Source organism: Ipomoea nil, unplaced genomic scaffold (assembly GCF_001879475.1).
Source record: "Ipomoea nil cultivar Tokyo-kokei standard unplaced genomic scaffold, Asagao_1.1 scaffold0782, whole genome shotgun sequence".
Lineage (NCBI taxonomy): Eukaryota > Viridiplantae > Streptophyta > Magnoliopsida > Solanales > Convolvulaceae > Ipomoea > Ipomoea nil.
The window spans coordinates 328,157-350,861 of NW_017617210.1; the positions used below are offsets into that span (position 1 = coordinate 328,157).

Consider the following 22,705-nt stretch of genomic DNA (forward strand, 5'->3'; position numbering starts at 1 on the left):
GGGGGTGTCTTAGTGTTATTATTATTATTATTATTATTATTATTATTATTATTATTATTATTATTATTATTATTATTATTATTATTATTGTTGTTGTTGTTGTTGTTGTTGTTTTAACATATGATTGTATTGTATGGTGTTAGGTGTAGTTGACTTAGTGTAGCCTAGTTATCAGGAGTAGTTTCAGTTTGGTTACGGATATACTTTTGTAATCACAATTCTATCGTAACTGAATGAATTCAATTCTCTAATCTAATGTACTTTCAGTATATTAAAAAATAAACATTTATTTATGGTACACAATATAACTGAAAACATTACTCATATAGTCATACTCCCAAATTCTACTCTCAACTTTTATTTTCTCTCAAAAAATTTTAATGTTGACATTTTCATTGGGGCCCACATGATGAATATAACTAATCATCTATTGCCACATAGGGAGTATAAGTACATGTTTGGTGAAATAGTAGTTCTCCCTCCAAAAACATGTTTTTTTTTACCAACGCACAAAGAAAATCTTTTCTTGCGAAGAACAAGATATTGAGAAATTGCCCATATAGAAAATATGAATTATTATTACGACTTACGAGCCTTTTCACAGAAAAAGGGAATCTTTTGTTACAATAGAAGTAGGAGTGATGAGGATTATTCAAGAATCGAAATCGATTTGCTTTATTTCTGTTGATAGTGTAAATACAAGGATGACCTAATACAATCTAATGACTACTCCGAGGGCCGACTGACTGCGGTCGGGCTGCTCTGTAAGTAGCCTCTTGATCGTTCCAAATGTCCCCTTCGCCTTATCCGCCGTGGATATTTATAGCCTATTGTCGGGAACAGCCTCCTGCCTACCAGCATGTATTCCACGCAACATCCACGTGCCAAAGCCTGGTGGTCACTCTCTATCGATGCCAGGTGCTGCCACGTGCCCCTCTCCAGCGATACCGCTTCCATGTGGAACAAAGGTGCGTCGATCGAGCAGAACACCGGTCGAGAAGTGGATCAACCGGGCGAACTCGAACGCCTCTAAGCAAAAAGGTCAACACAAGGTTATATGGACGACCGGTACCGACCGCCTTCTCGCTACGGTGCTCGGGCAACTGAACTGTACTGAATGATGCAGAGAACAAGCTAAGTCGGTCGGGATATATCTTACCAAGAACTCCCCAGCCCGGGCCGTCCGGGAGAAAACGGGTCGGGATGAAAAGACCACGTCACCCGGGCCTTCGGCCCCGACCTCCCAGCTGCCCTCGCCCGAGACACGTGTCGCTCTGCAGGCATCTTGGGATTCGGAACGGTCACCTCACACAAGTGGCTGGTTTTCCCGCCAAAAGGGTTCCTATAAATAGGCCCTTGCAAGGTTCATTTCTACTTTTACCATACTGTGGAAATCGATCGGAGCTTCCCGAGCCATCAACACTGTAGATCGATCGGATTCTGCACCCCCACAACCGTTTCCCAAGTTTTATCCTCCGGTAAGTCCTTTCTTTCTTCCTTCGTTTAAGTTTCTTTTACTTTTCCTATAACACTCGTCCCACCGACCCAATAAGCTCGGTTTACTAAAACCCCAACCCCTTCCGCTGAATCGACCGTCTCCTTTATGAAGGGGATATGTCAGGCTCAGATAGTCAGAACATCTCGGGGGCGGATTACGACAACACGATCAAGAGCGATAGCGAAGGGACGATGATAGAAGAGTGATCGCCCGAGGTTACTAACGACGGTTAACGACCGAGTGCAGTTGGAGATCAAAAAGAAAGCTCCCGGGGCTCGGAAGACTCGTCGAGCTCGAGCGGCAGCAGCAAAGACAGCGACATCGCCTCCACCAGCGACCACGAGTCCTCGCCCGATCGCGATCGGGAAATACCCACTCAGACGATCGGGTCCGGTTCCGAAGCTCGCGCATCGCCCCGGGAAACGCCCACTCGGACGATCGAGTCTAGTTCCGAAGCTCCCGCTTCGCCCCGTGTTCGAGAAGCTTCGTACGATTCGGCCGACGAAAGGCCATCCCACTCGGCGCCTGAAGAGATCGAATTCGTCAATAGTGAAAACATCAAGCAACAAGAATGCCTATTGTCGGCCCACGAGGCGGCGGAGATCTCGGCCACACTAAACGGGCGGGTGAGGTTTGATACCTGCACGAGCCTCGGGGGAATTAAAGAACGGCACTAGGGGAAATGGATCGGGATGCACTTTGATTCCTTAAGATCCCCGATCACCTCCCCCTTTTCCCTCCTCTTGACCGCGTTCTTGGGCTACTACCGGATGTTGCCGGCCCAGATCTGCCCGAACGCCCATCGGATACTGGCATGCTTCCCGCAGATATGTGCTCGGCACAATGCTATGTGTACGATGGAGCTCTTCAGCTATATTTACATAGTTAAACCCTTGCCAGCCCTATACGGTGGTGGATACCTGATGATTCAATCCCGGGACCACCTATGCTCGATCGCCAACCTTCCCGGAAACAACCGATGATGGAAGAACAGGATCTTTTCGGTCGAATACGACCCTTGGATCCTGCCGATCGACCGAACGTGGGGGACACATTACCGGAAACACGTACAATCACCAGCCACTCGAGCCCTTTCGAGAAGCAACATTCTGCATTTCATGCGAGTTTCACGAGTACAAGATCTTTCGATCGAGAGAGGCGTACGAGAACGCCCGACTGCCGCCTCCCCTATATGACGTAGAAATGAAGTACACGCCACGACTGCTTTCGGTGTCGATCGCTGTAGCGGCCCCTCAAGCCGAGCCGACCGTCGAAGGTCTACCTCCCGTTACACTTCCTCGGCCTTTTTACACTGACTAACAATGAACTAATGTTGTTTTTTTTTTTTTTTTTGCTGCAGGAATGGGTCCAGCTCGTGGTTTTTCGACCGTTAGCGCTCCTCGAGCCCCCGAGCCAAAATGACGCTCGGGGGAAAGGCAGCTGCCATTGCTCCACCGGCCGGTCAAGAGGTCGGTGACGCCTCCGTCCCGGTTGCGCGTCCCTTGGCCGCTTCCACGACCACCTCCGAGGGTGTTTTGCTCGCAGACGCCGCGGCCAACCCGTTGGCCCCCCGAGCTCCCGGACGGAAGGGAAAAGAGAAAGCGTCCGGGAAGGACGTAGAATAGGCGGGCTCTCTCAAGCGTCGCCGAAGGCAAAGCCCCCCGACCGAAGTCGTCCCGAGCGGCGAACAGACGGGCAGGGAGTTGTCCCTCCTTGCTAGGATCAACAATCTCCAACCGATCGGGGAGGACATGACCGAATGGACGCCGACCCAGATGGCTGAGAAGGGGGCACGAGACTTAGTCAAGGTTTCTTTAGATGACTTTTTGGCTTTCAACCTTTTCGAGCAGATCGATTATTTTAACGTCACTTTCTTGCAGGCATCACGAGCACTCCTCAGCCTTCAATATCGGGCCCTGCTGGCCAATGAAGCCGAGGCCTTAAAGCGGGTCACCGAGCGCCGTGGCAAGGAGATCGCTGACCTTCAGAAAGAGCTAAAAGCCGCTAAGGATGCTCAAGCGGCGGCCGAGAAAGAGGCACGAGTTGCCCGAGCGGAAGCGGGCGAGCTGAAGACCCGACTAGGCAATCTGGAAGGCCTCGCCAAATTCCTCTGCCGTGACGAGCCTTCAGATGAGAAGTTCTTCCGAGCCCTTATGAAGAACAAGCTCGGGAAAGAGAAGGTCTGGGTCTTCGGCTACTGGGCCTATGCGTCTGGTCAAAGGGTGATGCAGGAGGAGACCCGGACCATAATGGAAGAGGTCTTCGAGGGCGAGGATATGAAGGCGGTGTTGACCACTCTTCCGGACGAGATCCCCGACCCCGGGCCCACGCCCTTTACCGAGCCATCCGCGTCAGGATCGGAAGCTGAGCCAGCTGCGGGAGAACAAGCTGGAGGGAAGGCTGTGTGATTGACGACCGACCGACCCTAGAGCCTTGCTTCTTTTCTTTAATTTTTGTAATCTTAACTCGATTGGGAACTCGGTCCCGTTTATACCGGGCAACTTTTAATTTTTTAATGGATCGATCGATTGTTCATTGCATATCGCTCTTCTATTTTTCGCATTTTTACGCTTTTGTCTCGTTTTCACATTTTATGCTTGTTCGTTATGCTTGTTCAAACTTAGCATTGTATGCCTGTTCGTTACACGTGTTCAAACTTAGCATTTTATGCTTATTCGTTATGCGTGTTCAAACTTGACCCTTTACCCTAGCCCCCACACTGCCGGACATGCGAGGGACGAGTGAGTGCGACAGTGGTTAAAAGGTTAGTTAATGTTGGGATCGATTGGGTACATACCGCTTGACATGTCTTAGCCGGTCGACGTCGTCGTACGACTGTTCGCCGGACCTGAGACCTATCTGTCGAGTATTGTGAACTGCTCGGGTGAAATGTGAGCGAATTTTAAAGTCGTTGGGTTTTTACCCCTATCGGTCGGTGGCGAACGGGGCCTTTACCCTTATCGGTTATAACCGGATAATTTCTCCCAGTTTTATCGGGCAAGTTTTAGCGACATTGTAGTCGTTGGGCACTCGCCCGATGCGGTCGTTGTTGTCGAGTCTTGAGAGTTGAAAGTCATTCGAATCACGCTCAAAATCAAACTCTGGAATCGATTTAACAACCAACACATTATTTACATATCATGGTAATCAACCGCGCCCCCGTGCGCAGACGAGCAAGCACTCAACGATCGATTATACATAACTGAGTCCCGTACGCAGACGGTTTGAACACTTAAACATTCCCTTATACATGAAAAAAGATGGGCGTGCCCACTCGCAGGTTAAGCACCACCCCCTCTGAACAAAAACATCAAAGTTAGTGGCGAAACAACACTAAATTTTCCGAGTTCCACGTTCCGTCGATCGACCTCCCAGTACTTTTTTCAAGACGGTAAGTGCCCGGGCGAACGATCGCTATGATCACATACGGTCCTTCCCAATTTTGGGCCAACTTGCCTCCTTCAAGGGGTTGACTTGCTTCCCGTCGTCGCAACACATAATCCCCGACCTGGATGTAGCGTGGTTGGACCCGGACATCCTTGGTGCCCTTGACTCTCTGTTGATACTCGGCTATTCGTTTAGCAGGGATCTCCCTTTTTTCTTCCACGCTATCTAGGTCCACGGCTAGAGAATGTTCGTTCTCTATTGCATCGTAAGACCGCTCCCTAGCCATCGGGATCCAAGCTTCGATCGACAACCGAGCCTCAGCGCCATAAACTAGTGCAAAAGGAGTTTCTCTTGTTGCCTCTCTGGGCGTTGTACGATATGTCCAAAGTACAAATGGGAGCTCCTCGGCCCAGCTACGACCGGCTGAATGTAATTTTTTCTTTAATCCCTCTAGGATGGTTCGATTGGCATTCTCCACTTGACCATTCCCCTGAGGGTAAGCCACCGATGATCGGATCGAGGTCGTCCCGATCGTCGCCAAGAAGTTTTGGAAATACCGACCCACAAATTGCCGGCCATTGTCACTTATCAGTTGTACAGGGACGCCGAATTGAGAAACGACATTTCGCCATAAGAAACGAGCGCACTGTTGGGAAGTGATCGTGGCCAAGGGCTCAGCCTCGATCCACTTGGAAAAGTAATCTATAGCGACGATGACAAAACGCTGACGTCCGGATAGCTGCGGGAAGGGCCCTAATATATCCACCCCCCACCGAGCGAATGGAATTGTAGTCGTGACCAGCTGATAGAATGTCGCAGGACGACCTGGCATCCGGGCATAGAGTTGACATGTCTCACAGCCTTTAGCGAGCTTCTCACAGTCTAATTGTATCGACGGCCAATAATATCCGATCACCATTATACGACGAGCCAGCGACCGCCCACCTTGATGAGATGAACAGAGACGCGAATGTAACTCGTTCATAACCAACTATGCTTCGAAGGAATTGAGGCATCGCATCAAGGGGCCGCCATACGATCGTCGGTATAAACGGCCTTCCTGCACTTGGAACCTCGGCGCCCGTAGTTTAGCCTTTCGAGCTCGCTGTAGGTCGTCCGGAAGACGGGCATGCTGCAAATATTCCATCAAATCTGTAATTCAAGTCTCTTCGGCCGGTTGGACTGGGACGACCGATAGCCGATGGATGCTATGCCTCGGAATCATTAAGATTCGAGCAATCTTGGAAATGTGCTTGGGGGCATCTTGTGCCAACTTGGACAAGATATCTACATCAGCGTTATCCAAGCGGGGAACGTGCTGGACAGCATACGCTCGGAACAGATTAAGTTTTTCCATTGCTAGATCCCGATAAGATTGAAGTCGCTCACCATTAACCTCATATTCTCCGAGTACTTGCCTGACCACCAGGGCGGAATCTGTTTGCGCTCGGATGTAGTCAGCCCCCAGGTCCTGAGCAAATTGTAATCCATTGATGAACGCTTCATATTCTGCCTCATTGTTGGTGGGGGTGAACTGATACATCAGGGCGTAATAAACTTTGAAGCCTTCCGGGCTCGTGACTACTACTCCTCCGCCCGCTCCTTTCTTCCTGCTCGATCCATCAGTGGCCAGCGTCCACCATGCCGCTTCAGGATTTTCCAAACTTTGAGGTTGAGTATCCCGAGCGGTGCATTCTACGAGAAAATCCGCCAAGGCTTGACCCTTGATAGCTGGGCGCAGTCGGTATTCCATGGCGAAATGGGTCAACATCAACGCCCATTTCACTAGGCGTTCGGAGGAAGAAGCGTTGCGAAGGACAGCCCCGATTGGCTGTGTATAATGCATAAACGACTTTCTCCAAGCAGGAATAACGGAGTTTCGGACCATGCAGCACGTGACTCACATAGTACACAGGTCGTTGAGTGCCCTCTTGATCCGTTCGGCACAATACAACGCTAACCGCTCGATCGGACACTCCTAAATAAACATCTAATTCTTCCCCTGGTTCGGGTTTGGATAACACGATCGGGGACATCAAATAATTTTTCAAGTTCGTGAAATCCGATCGGCACTCATCATCCCAAGTAAACCCATTGACCTTACGCAACACTTTGAAGAAAGGCAGAGCCCGTTCCGCCAGTTTAGAGAGGAATCTGCTCAAAGCTGCTAATCTACCGGTCAACTGATGTACTTCTCGGACGGTCGTGGGCGGCTGCATGTCAAGGATCGCTTTTACTTTAGCCGGATTGGGCTCGATCCCTCGCTTAGTCATCATGTAGCCCAGAAACTTTCCCGTTTGAACTGCAAATGTACACTTAGTAGGGTTTAGACGTAACTGATACGTCCGCATGATCTGAAAACATTGCCGGAGGTCCCGAGTATGATCCGCTCGATCCCGACTCTTAACAAGCATATCGTCAATGTATGCCTCCATGGTTCCGCCCAACAGGTCTTCGAACAACATGTTGATCATTCGTTGATATGTGGCCCCTGCGTTTCGCAGACCGAACGGCATAACTCGGTAACAATACAAGCCATCGGGCGTGACGAACGACGTCTTACTTTCATCCTCATGACTCATCATGATCTGGTGGTAGCCTATAAAGGCATCCATAAAGCTCATCAATTCCGCCCCCGCCGTTTCATCCACCATCTGATGAATGCTCGGTAACGGATATGGGTCCAAAGGGCACGCTTTATTTAAGTCAGTGAAATCGATGCACATCCTCCAATATGGTGGCTTGGGAACCAGTACTATGTTGGCCACCCATTCGGGATAGGTGACCGGGTGGATGTGCCCGATTGCGGCCATCTTTTTTACTTCCTCCCGTACGAACTCCCTGCGGTCCGAGGACAAGTGTTTGGTCTTTTGCTTGACCGGCTTCGCGGCAGGGTCTACGGCCAATCGATGGCATATCACGGTGCAGTCAATCCCGGGCATGTCCTTCGGGCCCCACGCGAATATATCGGCGAATTCCTGAAGAATTGCTAAGACCTCCAATCGAAGCTCGGGGGTCAAGGCTCGACCGATCTTGACTTTCCGTTCAGGTCGGTCTTCTGACAGGGGGACTTCTTCTATTTCCTCTGAAGGCTCAGGTTGCTCCTTTCGGTCTTTTCCAGCGTCTTTGGTGATGGTATTCACTCCTGAGGAGCCTGAATCTCGTCGGTTAACTGATCGGGAATAACACTTTCTAGCTGACTGGGCGTCGCCGCGCAACACTCCGACCCCGGCCGAGGTGGGGAACTTCATGCAGAGATGGGGCATGGATATAATTCCCCCGACCCTCATGATTGCAGGGCGGCCCAGGATAACATTATGGACGCAACGAAGGTTGACCACGACAAACTCCATCTGCGTCCTAACCGACTTGGGAGGAGTCCCCAATTCAACCGGGAGGATGATTTTTCCTTCGGGGTGGATAGTGTCCCCGGTAAATCCAGACAAAGGCGCCCCGACCGGAGTCAATTCTCGGAGATCGAGCTTTAACTTCTCAAAAATGTCCAGGTAAAGGACGTTCACGCTGCTTCCGGTGTCAACCATCACCCTCTGTACATCCACTCCCATGATATCAATCGTAACTACCAGAGCCTCCATCCCCGTATCCCCGGTCTCAGGCTGATCCTCCAACGCAAAAGTGATTGGTTCCATCTTTTGCCGCTTACCGGTCTCGCGGGATTCCACAATCGTGACCGGGTAGGACTCCCGAGCTTGGGATGCATCTTCCAAACCCCCAAATATGACGTGGATGGTCGGCTTAGACGTGGGGTGACTGTCAGACTTGGGATCGGAGTCTCACTGGTCATGGTCCGATCGCTCATATCGATCGGAACGCTGATGATCTCTTTTCCCAATTGATTTCTTGTTCTCTTCTCTTTTTCCCACACACTTATCCAACTTACCGGCTTGAAGTAAGTCCTCTAACAACTGTCTCAAAGTTGTACACTCTTCAGTATCGTGCCCACTGCATCGGTGATAAGCGCAGTGCTTTGACTTATCCTTCCCTTCCTGTCCAGGACGTGGTAACCGAATGAGATTACATGATTGTACGTATTGCAGGGCTTCCGCGGCCGAGCGGTTCAAAGCCGTGAAGTCTTCCGGGTGAGTTCGGGATCGGGGGTGTTCTGCCGACCGATTATCCGACCGTCCGGGGGGCTTTCGAGATGACCCGACTTCCTGAGACCGCTTAACAGCATTGGCATAGTCAGTCACTCGGCGAAGGGCTTCTTCATACGTCGTCGGCGGATGAAGTATGAAGTCTTGATATAAATACCCAGCTCTCAAAGAAATGTGTAACATATGGATCGCCGTCAGGTCATCCATGGGCTCGACCTCACCTACGGCCGCTTTCCATTTAACCAAAAAGTCGATCAAAGTTTCCCCTTCCAATTGCTTAGCTTTCTCCAGGTACATGTAAGGCTTTTGAATGATTTTTGAGGTTACAAACTTTCGAGTGAACTTAGTCGCCAGGTTGGCAAAACAAGAGATAGATCCTGGGTCCAACGTTCTAAACCACTCGGTTGCTCGTCCAGATAACGTCGAGTAGAAAGCTCGACACATCACAGCGTCACTTACACCCATCATCAGCATGTTCCCATAATAGGTATTGATGTGGACATCTGGGTCTGTTCGTCCATTGTACTCCTTATTACCAGGAATGTGCAGGTCGAGCGGATACGGCTGAGCCATAATCTCGGCCATGAAATGGGTCTGCAATAATGAAGCGGTGTGGTCCGGAGGGCCCGAAGCATGCTCATGCTGCCACCGAGTGAATTCTGCGCTCAACTCGTTCACCATTCCCCAGGTGTCATCTTGCTCAGCTGTCCGGGTTTGTTCACAGGCTCGGCGACGACGGTGTACATGGGGTTCGCTGTTTCCTGATGATTCCGCTTGACTGGCTGCGTGCATAGGTGAATTAACCGACCACCTATCTGGGTATTGTGGTCCCAATCATTGGTGCATTGCCGGCCGAAGACGCTCAAACGCGCTCGCGCGATTGTCCTGTGGCTCAGACTCATCTACCGCCTGGACATGAGTTTCCTGCCGTGGTTCCTCCCTGACAGAGCTGGAGCTCAAACTCGGTCTGCATTGCTGGTTGGCTCGGGGAAACATAAGCTGAAGCCGTGTACGCAGACCTGTAAGGTTGATAATTACCCGGCGGATAATACATTGGGGTTCTGAGCCAGTAACCATACGGAGCGGGTGGTGCTGGATGTGGAAAGTATCCTGGGTATGGGAATTGCTGACCAGGTGGCGGATACATCGGTTGGACATAATTGACCGGGTTAGGAACCACCGAGTGAGGGGGTGAGAGGTTGAGGTTCAGGTCGACGGTTGGACCATACTGTGTGTGATGATCGGAAGAGCTGTCCGCATCCTCCCCTATATCTTGCATATATGGATACATATTTTTGGGATGTAGGCACTTCGTCGTTCGTGACTAATTGTACTGATTCCCCACAGACGGCGCCAAAATGATAGTGTAAATACAAGGATGACCTAATACAATCTAATGACTACTCCGAGGGCCGACTGACTGCGGTCGGGCTGCTCTGTAAGTAGCCTGTTGATCGTTCCAAAAGTCCCCTTCGCCTTATCCACCGTGGATATTTATAGCCCATTGCCGGGAACAGCCTCCGACCTACCGGCATGTATTCCACGCAACATCCACGTGCCAAAGCCTGGTGGTCACTCTCTGTCGACGCCTGGTGCTGCCACGTGCCCCTCTCCAGGGATACCGCTTCCATGTGTTACAAAGGTACGTCGATCGAGCAGAAAAGCGGTCGAGAAGTGGATCAACCGGGCAAACTCGAACGCCTTTAAGCAAAAAGGTCAACACAAGGTTATATGGACGACCGGTACCGACTGCCTTCTTTCTACGGCGCTCGGGCAAAGGAACTGTACTGAATGATGCAGAGAACAAGCTAAGTCGGTCGGGATATATCCTACCATATGTGAAATGGTTTTTTGGGATTCATCCAATTGTCTTGATCGTAGAATATCATTGAGAAATAGGAATCTTTGTTATCAAAAGATTAGTAGAACTCCAGTATAACTTGCCTCTTTAAATAGTCTAGACTTTCAGTAATATTTGAGCATATTTAAAACTTAAACAATCATTATACCATGGACCATGGACCACATTGTAAAATAGACCACTGAAATAAGGTGCATTTTTATTCAGTCGTTATATCGTGGACCGCGGTGCACATGCACGCGGTCAAAACGACGTCGTTTCTTTAAGTAAAGAAACGACGCGCCGCTAGTGTTAAAACACAAGCAAAGAAACGGCGCGCCGTTTCGCGTCATTATTTAATTTTATTTTATATACACCATGGTTTTATTAAAACACAACTACATGATCATTTCGATATAACTACAGCTTCATTACACAATATACACCTAAATATGTGAAATGTTATTCAGTTTCATTTTATATACAGTACAGTTTCATTTCAACACCTACAGTTTCATTTCAATTCAATTGCAATTTCAGTTGATAATATAAAAATAATACGTGAGGCAGTGTTAGTTTAGATACAATGTAGTTTCATTTCAACACAACTACAGTTTCACTTTAATTGAATTGCAGTTTCAGTTGATAATATATAAAATAATACGTGAGGCAGTATCGGTTTAGATACACTGTAGTGTCAGTCGATAATTAATACATCAAATATTCGCACTCCGTTAACTATAACGGCGCGCCGTTTCTTTACTTAAAGAAACGACGCCGTTTTGACCGCAGTGCACGTGCACCCCTATCCACGATATAACGACTGATTTGTGAAAACATGGTTCAACAATTGGAATCTAAAGTATAAATTTTAGCTCGCCGAGATTCTAGAAATTATAGATCTACGGTATAGAAATTATGGATATAAATTTGTGCACACTATATGCATGGTGGGCACGTGGGCATGTGCTCACAGCATAATTTGCCCAACAGGTGCGCATGTAAATAATACAATTTCCTTTTTTTTTTTTTTTTGTGTGACAATTTTCTTTTTCATTTTTTTTTACCTTGTTTTTCTCTCTTCTTAAATCTCATTTGACCTGCAAAAAGTTACCCAAAAATCTTACTAATGAGAATATTCTCAGAATTTTGTTTGAAAATAAAATGTTCTTAGAATTAATTTAGTTTAAACTGAAAAACTGTATCAAAAAATAAAAAACCAAAACTATATCAATTGAAATAAGAAAAACGGGTTACCTATTACAATACCACCTTGTAAATTTCTACGTTTAGTTGATGTCATTTTAAAGTAGGCTATTGTAAAATTTTTTACATAAATGATTTTATCATTGCAAAATTGGCAAAAATTATTTTATCATTATTGCAGGCAAAATTCGCGGTTTTTATTTTGTACATAAACCAAGTACGGAGTACCAAATAACTTTCCCGCGCTCAGTTTTACAAAAGAACCATTGCTAGGGTTTTAGCGATTCTTCACAAATTTCCGATTGCACATTTGCACTGCGATTCCGATTTCCGAGTTGCTCAAGTCTCCGAAATGAGTGCTCCTATGGAAGTTTCCATGGAGAATGCCCCTGATGGCGGCGTCTCCGGCCACAATGGAGTACTTGAGGAGCCGCCTCCACTGCCAAAATCGCCTCCGGCTCCTAGGGTCCAGGAAGAAAAGATCCTTGTATCAGGTTTGCCACTGTTCCATATGTCGTTGGTTTATCTGTACCCCTCTTTGGTCCGTTTACTTTAGCTAAATTGATTGCATACAAAGCTTTTATGTTTCCAAATGAACTATTTTGCGGAGTTTCCATTTTGTATCGCAGAAAGTTTTGAGCTTTGTATATCTGTTTTTCTTTTCCCCCCCAAAGGGAAATGAGTTTCAAGGTTTGAAAGTTCACAACTTGTTCTTGCAGTTGAGGTTTGCTTGAACCCCTCTAGTACAGCTCGCCTAGATGATATCCGCTTAGCCGTTGAAAGGTATTTTCAGGTTCTGTATTGTGTACTAAGAGCTAATTTATGTTGCCTGCTTGGAAGGACATTACGTAGTTTACTAATTTATTAATTAGAAAGGCTTAGCTTGGCGAATTCGTCATTAGTCAAGTTCTGCTTGATTCTGTATTATTAATAATTTATGGCCCTTTGTTATAGATTTTATTGGATCGTTTGCACCATTTGCATCTGATGAATTTTGTGGTTAAATTGATTTCTAGGTGCTTTTGACTGCTTGTACATCAGCTTTTATTTGCCTCACTGCACGCCTATTTTTGTGTACAGAATGCTGGAAAAGAGGAGTATGAGCTATGTTGATGGTCCAATTCCAGTTCCACTTGATGATCCCCTCCTTGCGGAAAATGTGCAGCGGATATGTGTGTGTGATACAGGTATTTAAGTTGGGATGCAGACTTGAAGCTCTATTATTTTCAGGAAGACGTCTGGAAGTGAAAGAAGACAGTGTAACTTATTTTGAGTTTCATTGCACCTAATTGCTGGTTTTGTAGATATGTGGTTGGAGAATGGTCATATTCTTTTGTTCTGGCAAGTTAAACCTGTTGTGCATGTATTTCAGGTGTGTTCCCTTACCCATCTCAATGTTTCAATAAGTGCATCAAACAGTTAAAAGCAATTTGTTGATTTAACCCAGCTATCTACTGTACGTTATTGCACATTGCACACAAGATTAAGTCTCATTGTGAATATTTGTAAAATTAAAAGTTTTGAAAGATAAAAGAGCAACATAGTAAGAATGATAATATCCCAGGTTAACATAGTAAAAAGGATAATAATGCACAGATTATGCTTTTCATGATTACTTTTTATGTATTTAAGTGACCTTTTTTAATTTGATTCCTCAGCTTAATGAGGAAGGACCATGTGAAGATATGAGTGGGGATGGCCAGCTTTCTACGTTTAATGAATGGATTCTTCCTGCAAAAGAATTTGATGGAATGTGGGAAAGGTATGTTTCTTCTTTGAACGCTCCAAAGATAAACAGATGGGGAAGCATACATGATCATTTTGTATCTACAGCTTAATTTACGAATCTGGTCTCAAGCAGAGGTTGTTGCGATATGCAGCAAGCGCTTTGCTTTTCACTGAGAAGGGTGTTGATCCTTTCCTTGTATCTTGGAACAGGTGATATTTTTGTTTTCTTATTTTTTAGACTTGTTGATGCTACGCTCTTATTTTTATTTACTAGTCAGTGATTTCAGTGTCTTTCTGTCTAAAATTTATTTTTCTTTGGTTTCTTCTCCATGGAAAAGTTACTTTTTGTTTAGTTTTTAATTTTTAGGTTTTTATTTGTTCCAAAGGTTTAACTGACTAAGTGATTCACATACAGATGGCTGCTTTGATGCTCCAATTGGTTATTATATGACTTGCAAAATTTAAGTGGACTGTGGACTAAATATAAAGTATCTTGCACTACCAATGCTTCATGCTTCCAAGCTCGTCGTAGGATTATCTCTAGCTTTTCATGGTGTTGAATAAAAGTTCTAAGCAGAAGCATCCTGTCTATAGTTGGTTCAATGTATTTTTTTCCATGCCTTTTAATTTCTAAGGGTCCTTTGCTACATTGCTTTTCTTAATCATGTAAAAGCATTTTTCAATCATAACTAATTATGTTTCTAGTGCATGGAGGACTTGTGTGCTGAATGTTTTATGAACTAGTGTTAACAATTCTTCACTTTTAAGTGCATATACATTTCAGGCAGTAATAAATTTACAACCTGTTGTTGAGTTGTTCAGTCCTCAATATTGCAAATTCACTTTAGTGTTTTACTAATCTCATTTGAAATTTTATGCAGAATTGTTCTTCTTCATGGGCCTCCAGGAACAGGCAAGACATCTTTGTGTAAAGCACTGGCACACAAACTTTCAATTCAATTTAACTCTAGGTTTGTGCATTGCTCTTGATTTTTGGTAATTCCTTTTTATTTATTATTTCATTTAAATGACTTCTTGCTATGCCACAAGCTCAGATATCCGCAATGCCAATTGATAGAAGTTAATGCACACTCCTTGTTTAGTAAATGGTTTTCTGAAAGCGGCAAGTTGGTAAGTATCACATAGCAGTTTGAACTTTGCATAAACTTTTCTACCTTTTTACTGTTACATATATCAACTCAGATTTCTAACTTAAGCTTGAACTAATAACACTTGAAACACTTGAAGGACTTCATGCTTGAATTTTAATATTTTATGTTAACTTGTCAGCAAATAACTTTGTAGGCAGTACCTATTCTAGCTTCATTTTTATTTTATTTTATTTTATTTTATTTTAATTAAAATTGAGACAATGAGGAAATGAGGAATAGAATTCAATTACAATTATTTTAGCTAATCATACAAAATAAAACAATGACTAAAGGCCCAATTGCAACAGCAATAAGCACGAACAATATACCTAAACAAAAGGGGATGAAGTGCACTCTATATGGAGGGACAAAGATACCCCAACCAGAATTACTCCTCTTGGGGATTGACCTACCTTTCTTTAAGTTACGGATTGACGTACTTGGTACTTGGTAGTCTTCATTGGCACCTCTTCTAGCTTATTTAGTCATGTGATCTGAAAGTATACTGGGTAGCATTATTTTTATCATTAAATAAACATGTGAAGGCTGTTGTTCTTTTGATCAATGGCAGTTAAAATTCTATTAACTCTAACCAGTATTTTTTTTATAAAATTTTAAATCCTTACTACAGAGTATAATATAATACACACATTCACATGCATATATAAATTTATGTTGTGTGTCATGCAACACAGTTACACAGTATTGGTAAATGAATCAATTGCCTTTGTGAATTTGCATTCATGGATGGTGCATAATTCTTGACTGCAAAGTCAAATTTTCCTAAAATCTCAAAGGTACATTGTGCATGTTTGGTAAAACCTTATTTAATCTGATTCCTTGTATTGTGGATTAAATAATCAACTTTCTAAGGAGTAAAATTATGGATTGTGAGTTGTGCAGCACCTTTTAGCTTATTTAGTTTAATAATCTATAAGTAAATAGGAGCAGATTATAGATTCTTCACAATCCATAAATGTAAACCATAATCTTGTTTCATATTCATGAACTCAAAGATGGATACTTTGTAACACAGTGGTAATAAATAATCTTCTCTTTAAGTTATTTTACTAATTTTGTTCTTTTCAAGATTCCAACTATAGTGCAGTAGTTGAGCTCAGCATTTCAGTTGACAACCCCCCACCCCCAAGCTAAAGAACTAAATAAATATCTTATAAAAAAGCAAAGCTTTGAAGAAGAAGGCCATGTTTCAATCATATTTGGCAATTGGCACAATTGATCCAGTTATCCCATGTATTTAATTTGGAATTTGCATAGCCAATATGCAGCCAGCACCAAGCATTTAAAGTTCATTTGTGTGAACCTCCAGCTTATTTTACTAATAGTATTCTTCATGACACTTATGTTCTGCAAAATTTTGTTCTTTTCAAGATTTGTATACAGTGTAATTTTTGTTGTAGGTTGCTAAACTATTTTCAAAAATTCAAGAAATGGTAGAGGAAGAAAGCAATTTGGTATTCGTATTGATTGGTGAGGAAACTGTAATTGTTATTTCGATGCTTATTGTGCATTTCCCTTAGCATATATAATTCTTAGGATAACTCCTTTTTTAGATGAAGTTGAAAGTCTTGCTGCTGCTAGAAAAGCTGCTTTGTCTGGGTCAGAACCTTCGGATTCTATACGGGTATAATTATCTTGTATTTCTATCAGGAACTAAATTCAAAAAAAAAAAAGTGTGTTTCTATCATGTTGCAAGAATTTATTCATTGGCACATGACTAAATTTACAGGTGGTGAATGCGTTGTTGACCCAGCTTGACAAGTTGAAATCATCACCAAATGTCATAATTCTGACAACATCCAATATCACTGCAGCTATTGGTAGGCCTCTAATTAAACTCTGACACTAATTTGGGAACCTCATTACATGCTCTATCCCTAAAAATTATTTGTCATAAAAGAGGTGTTTTGTAAATAGTTGTTAGCTGATTGGGTTAGTGGGTTTGACTAGTTGATAGCATTAACTGATTGTAGAAAGATGTTTGGTAAATTAGCTCTTAGTTGATAACTGATTACATACAAAATGACTTTTTCAAAAAGCTTATCGAAAAAATTGCTTTGAGTAGCTTTTTGAATTTTAGTGTTTTGAAGCAATAAGCTGTTATAAAAAAGCTAATTAATCAAATACTCATATTAGTTATTTAACTATTTTACCAAACAGGGCCAAAGTCTTTTACGGCCATTGAATGATTTCCATGGTTTTTGGGTTTCTCATTTTCTTCAAAGGAAGAATGCTATACCCATCAGTTCAGTTTACTAAATGGATATCTAGTAATTCTACAATACTTGGATCTTTTGGGTATATTTCCCAGTATTTGGTAATTAAAGTAGAAATCTGTGGTAAAAAAGGGAAAGAACATTTGTCTCTAGTAAGTAGAGCAGGCTGAGCAGTACAGTGTAATCAGGAAATCAAAAGCATAATTTGATTTCTGATATGTCATTGACCCTTTGTATAACGTTAAGGAGGTGAGGGTTCCTAATCTCAAGTTCAAATACTCTTTTTTTTTTTTTTTTTCCAGATATAGCTTTTGTGGATCGGGCTGATATTAAAGCATATGTGGGGCCTCCAACTCTTCAAGCACGCTATGAAATACTAAGGTCTTGCTTGCAAGAACTCCTGAGGGCTGGAATACTATCAAATTCACATACACTGGTAATTTTTCTAACGAATTGTCAATTCAATGCTACCTCTAAGTATAATGTACTACTGATTTACTGACTAAATCAATCCGCAATATAATTTCCGTGTAGGGTGCTGAACAGCTAATATTTCCAGTTTTTTCTAGCTTGAGAGACCACATTGGCAAAGCTGCGACACCACAATCTCAACCACAGTTTCAGCTGTGTAAACTATTGCTTGAAGCTGCAGAATCATGTGAGGTATATGAATTTCAGGCTTGATTACTCGTTGAACATTGACTGCCATGAAATGAGGACAAACACATGGTCACTAACTCACTTCTGCAGGGGTTGAGTGGAAGATCACTCAGAAAGCTCCCATTCTTGGCACATGCAGCACTCGCGAACCCTCACAGCTGTGAACCCGACAAATTTCTGTACGCACTGATAGAAACAGCTAAACGCCAGCGATCAGAGGCGGCTGATTGAGTGTGCATGTCTGCGTTTGCGAAACTAATGATTAATGTCTGAGCTGCATGGTTCTCATCGGCACACACTAGCAGATTCCTTGGTGAGAAATGAAACGATATTGTGCTGCATGATCTGCATCTGAGCCAGGAACAACTCTATTCTGTGAATTTGTAGCTATAAACTTCAAATTCTCTGCTTCTTAGGATTGTAGCAGATAGACTATTGTAATAATAGATGCACAGATGTGAATTAGGTAGGTATACTCATATGTAGGTGTAGTTACAATGGAATTTTAACCTGATTGTTTTTAGTTGATGAAAGAAACTTGCAGTCATTATTCGAAAGTGTGTTCTGGGTAAGCTCCACTTTGTGATCCTAATTGGTAAAGATGAACTTGTGACATTGTGTTTACAAGTTTGTATTCTTAGCCATCTTGGATGGGGTTACTCCCACTTTTAACTTGATTTGATTGCCAAGAAACTGATGCTTAAGACAATTTGACCTTGTGTGTGTGTGTATGTTATGGCGTTGGTGTGAATGGATCGTAGAAACACCGTTAAGGAGCCTATTGATCAGACTCTGAAGAGTTTTACTATTCATATTTTATTTTATTTTTTGATTTAATTTTATTTTTAGTCATAAATTTATAAGTGATAATTCATTATTATTATTTTTTTTTAAACATCTTTGCTTGTAGTATTATTGTGGTTCATCCATAAACAAAATTGTTTAAATTTTATAAAATATGAGGACATTTAGGTATCTAATTATATTTTTTTTAAAAAAATATAAAATAAAAATATAATAAATTAATTCACTTTGTACAAAAAAGGTTAAAATATTTTTGTATTTACAAATGACCATAAATAGTCATAAAATAATAATACTAGAATTAAAAAAAATATTTTAAAAAAGACTGCACTTATAAATCTAGAACCAAAAATAGAATTAACTCTTTAATTATTCTTTTTGTCAATCAATATAGGTCATTGATGAGAGAAGTAACATTTTTTTAAAAATACAATTAACACTCTTCTTTCAAAAGTTGTCACCAAATATGACGTCAGTATTAAAGTAAAATGTTATATTGAAGTAAATTTTATATAATTTGAGTATTTGGCGTGGATTTGTTCAATTAATTTGTATTGGAATTGGCTAATTTGAAATAAGGTGTTTGGTAAATAGCTATTAGCTGATTGGATAAATGCATTTGATTAGTTGATAGCATTAGTTGATTGTTGAAAGATATTTGATAAATTGATTATTAGCTAATAGCTACATGAAAAATAATGTTTTTAAAAAGTTGAAGAAAAAGCTACCTTGAACAACTTTTTGAATTTTAGCGTTTTGAAGCAATAAACTATTACAAAAAGCTAATTAATTTAACATTTATATTGACATAGTGAGCAAATAAGTTAAAATTGACTGATAAGCTAATTATGTTACCAAACAGTTAAAGTATCTGTACTATAGTGTTTTGTTCAATCTAGTCCTAAATTAATTTTGTTTACTTTAGTCCCTGTACTTTTAAAAGCAAAACAATTAAGGACAATAGTTGATGTGGCGTTAGACATTATATCTGTCACGTCATCATACTTACATGTCAACTAATATATTATTTTATAAATATTTAAAATTAATTATTTATACCACCAATATATTACATTAATATGTTAAAAATAAATACATAAATATAAGGTATTGTCCTTAATTGTTTCACTTTTAAAGGTACAGGGACTAAATTGAGCAAAATTAAGGTAAAAGGACTAAATTGAATAAAACACTATAGTATAAGAACCTCACAGTAACCGTTACCAAACATGGCCTATAGTCAATAAATATGAATGTTTGAGACAAACCATTTGATAGGGTTATAGTCCTATAACCCGACCAGTCAAGTAGAGTGATTGCCTTGGATGTTCTAAACTTGCAAACATGGTGAGCTTTTATAGGAAGCATCAGACAACCATTTTATTTAACAAATACAGGAAATGTATGTCATACTGATAGATGAAAGTTTTGGGAAAGGAGAAGCTTGTAAATAGGAGGGACAAACAAGAATAGTGTGTCATTGTGACATGGTTAAAGGGGAAGGAACTCACTCAGGTTTTGAAATAATCCCTCTACACTAGACTAGACTAGACTAGACGGTAGCGAGGGGGATAGGTGTGGCATCGGGAGCAGGGGCAGGAACATACCAACCGTGGTGAATCTCGACTGCTTTCTTTCTCCTTGCAAGGCGAGATTTCCTCCGTGCTCCTGTGTTCCTGTGAACTGCCCCTGTCTTGATTGCTTTGTCAATGGCTGAATACGCTTCTGCAATTAGTTTCTCAATTTCAACAACTTCGTCTTGCTGTGCATCACGTTTCTTCCTCAGTGCATCTAATGATTCCAAAACCTGGAAAACACCAAACATAAAAATTGAGTTTGCAAGAAAATCATCCAAGAAGAATCAACACTAATTTAAAGATAAACCAAAAACTGCTCAATTCATAATACAATACCGGTATTCAAGTTCAAGTCCACGACTCTTATCACTCATTGTCTTTGACTTCCAAGTACAAAACAAAATGATGGGATAAAAACAAGTACAAATTTTTTAATTGCAACTTTTAAAAGAACTATCAGTACCACTATCTTCTCATAGTGTTGGGTAAAAGAGCATTTAGAACTGCTCTTCTTTCTTGCATACTAATATCCTTCAAATCCACTTAACTTCTACCTAAAATAGCAGATCATCCCAATTTGTTCAAAGCCCTTGACTATTGAGGGGGATACAACAAATAGATGAAGTTTTTTAGTTTTTCCCATAATACATACAACATAATGATGATATATACATTTGTTATTCCAGGCTTACAATACCATACAAAACTTATTCCCCAGTAGCAAAATCAACCTGCTTTGGAAGAACACTTCACCTTCAATTGCGGTTGCAATAACCAAAAGAAAATTCGACGGCAAATTATACCACCACGGACCATGTATGAACGATACTGAAGGTTCATTATTAATGTATGAATGATCATTTTTAGATACTAAACCAAATAATGAACCTTCAGTATACTAAAAATAAATCTTAAAAAATGACCATTCAATGTATTGAAAATGAACCATATGCAATTGGAGTAGATTGAATTTGGACAACACATAGCCTGATCAATCATTTTTTCATAAATATACCGCAATCACATTCAATAATGTAACTAAGTATTTGGAGTATTTGAATGAAATGTAAGAGTTTAGGAATTGGGTATCCCACCTTCCTCATACGAGTTCTGATCTCAGATTTCTTAGACTTATTGAAAATACGCCTCTTCTCAGCTTGTCGTGCCCTTTTCGCAGCCGAATCCGCCTTCTTCGGCGGGGCAGCTTCGCACACGATAGACCGGCGAAGCGGCCTCTTCTGCATAGGGCTCAGCGAGACAGCCCCTGAGTTAATTTTATGCAAAAATGAGAAAAAAAAACGAAGAAACTGAAGAGATTGAGTGAAAATTTGAGTGAGTAATGAATGTTTACCGTGGGAGAAGAGATTGAGATTGAGCGAAACGTTGGCCGAGAAGCTGAGAGGTCTGAAGAAAGCAGTGGTCCTGCGGTGGGCGGTGTTGAGTGAGAGACTCTGGAATTTGGCTGTGAGATTCCAACAAGAAGATGAAGGCATACAAGCTGCGGCCATTGCTTATCAGTTGTGTGTTTAGTGTAGCTGACTGGCTGAGGTGAGGTCCGCTGAGTCGATGAAGTGAGGTCTCTGAGCGAGGCGTGAAAGAGTGACCGCCTGGCGGAGAGCGTGAGGGGCAGAGGCGGTGAGAGACGAGGGAGAAATGGTGAACCGTGGTGTAGAGGGGGAGAAGCAGAAGCCGAGAGAAAGCCCGAGCCCCGAGAACAGAATAAGGGATAAGGTATTAGGCCTATCCTATTTGGTGTTTTGTGTTTTGTACTAGCTATTACATATATATTCATACATTGGGTCAAAACATAAATGAGTTGTTTGGTGGGGTTTTTTTGCACTTTTGGTCATATGACTATAGTGACATTATAAGGATTGATCTGTGACTTTCAAATCTTGTAATTTTAGTTTACGATTATTGTTTTTTGTTGCAAAAAATGGTCATTTCGGGCAATTTTTCATCAAAATCTCACCGGAGAAAAAATTCCACATTTCAAGCAAGGATAAAATAAATATTTACATTGACCTTGCAATCTCAGACCACTGTTGACTTCTTATTCTGACCAAAGTGCGAAAAAATCAAATAAAAAAAAAAACAATTGTCAGAACGAACCCTAATCTGCTCTCATCTCATCAACGATGTAGCCATTATATTTTCCTTCAAAATAAAGAAGATGAAGATCGACAATGGATGTCGTGTTGAAGATGGCAATCGGTGTTTTCCTCTTGTTCGCAGATGGGTTGATGAGATGAGAGCATATTAGAGTTCGTCTCTGGCAATTGATTTTTTTTTTTTTTGATTTTTTCACATTTTGGTCAGAATAAGAGGTCAACAGCGGCCCGAGATTGCATGGTCAATGTAAATGTCTATTTTATCACTTCTTGAAATGAAGATTTTTTTCTTTCCGGAGAGATTTTGACGAAAAATTGATCGGAATGACCAATTTTGCAATAAAAACAATAGTCGTAGACTGAAATTGCAAGGTTTGAAAGTCGCGGATCA

General features: G+C 42.1%; 4 protein-coding genes across 5 annotated transcripts; 1 reads left to right on the forward strand and 3 right to left on the reverse strand.

The window, feature by feature from the left end:
• Positions 1 to 6,044: 6,044 nt before the first annotated feature.
• On the reverse strand, positions 6,045 to 8,535 carry LOC109177020. The gene is made up of 2 exons (XM_019326364.1): positions 6,847 to 8,535; positions 6,045 to 6,716 (listed from the first exon to the last, which is right to left on the reverse strand). The coding sequence occupies exons 1-2, from the start codon at positions 8,533 to 8,535 to the stop codon at positions 6,045 to 6,047; spliced, it is 2,361 nt and encodes a 786-aa protein (XP_019181909.1).
• A 144-nt stretch (positions 8,536 to 8,679) lies between these two features.
• Positions 8,680 to 9,681, reverse strand: LOC109177021. The gene has a single exon (XM_019326365.1). It carries the CDS (start codon positions 9,679 to 9,681, stop codon positions 8,680 to 8,682), a length of 1,002 nt encoding a protein of 333 aa, XP_019181910.1.
• Positions 9,682 to 12,291: 2,610 nt separating this feature from the next.
• LOC109177040 (pachytene checkpoint protein 2 homolog) lies at positions 12,292 to 18,480 on the forward strand. The gene is made up of 14 exons (XM_019326376.1): positions 12,292 to 12,540; positions 12,766 to 12,829; positions 13,127 to 13,233; positions 13,351 to 13,418; positions 13,705 to 13,808; positions 13,880 to 13,984; positions 14,656 to 14,745; positions 14,830 to 14,905; positions 16,347 to 16,416; positions 16,500 to 16,570; positions 16,676 to 16,766; positions 17,465 to 17,598; positions 17,697 to 17,825; positions 17,913 to 18,480. The coding sequence occupies exons 1-14, from the start codon at positions 12,399 to 12,401 to the stop codon at positions 18,051 to 18,053; spliced, it is 1,392 nt and encodes a 463-aa protein (XP_019181921.1). The 5' UTR covers positions 12,292 to 12,398; the 3' UTR covers positions 18,054 to 18,480.
• Positions 18,481 to 19,952: 1,472 nt separating this feature from the next.
• Positions 19,953 to 21,964, reverse strand: LOC109177041 (30S ribosomal protein S20, chloroplastic). 2 transcript variants are annotated; one of them, XM_019326379.1, is made up of 3 exons: positions 21,555 to 21,964; positions 21,298 to 21,467; positions 19,953 to 20,433 (listed from the first exon to the last, which is right to left on the reverse strand). In XM_019326379.1, the coding sequence occupies exons 1-3, from the start codon at positions 21,709 to 21,711 to the stop codon at positions 20,179 to 20,181; spliced, it is 582 nt and encodes a 193-aa protein (XP_019181924.1). In that variant the 5' UTR covers positions 21,712 to 21,964; the 3' UTR covers positions 19,953 to 20,178. The 2 variants fall into 2 exon arrangements, with proteins under 2 accessions (XP_019181924.1, XP_019181922.1); XM_019326377.1 differs by having other exon boundaries at positions 21,298 to 21,470.
• Positions 21,965 to 22,705: the final 741 nt, after the last annotated feature.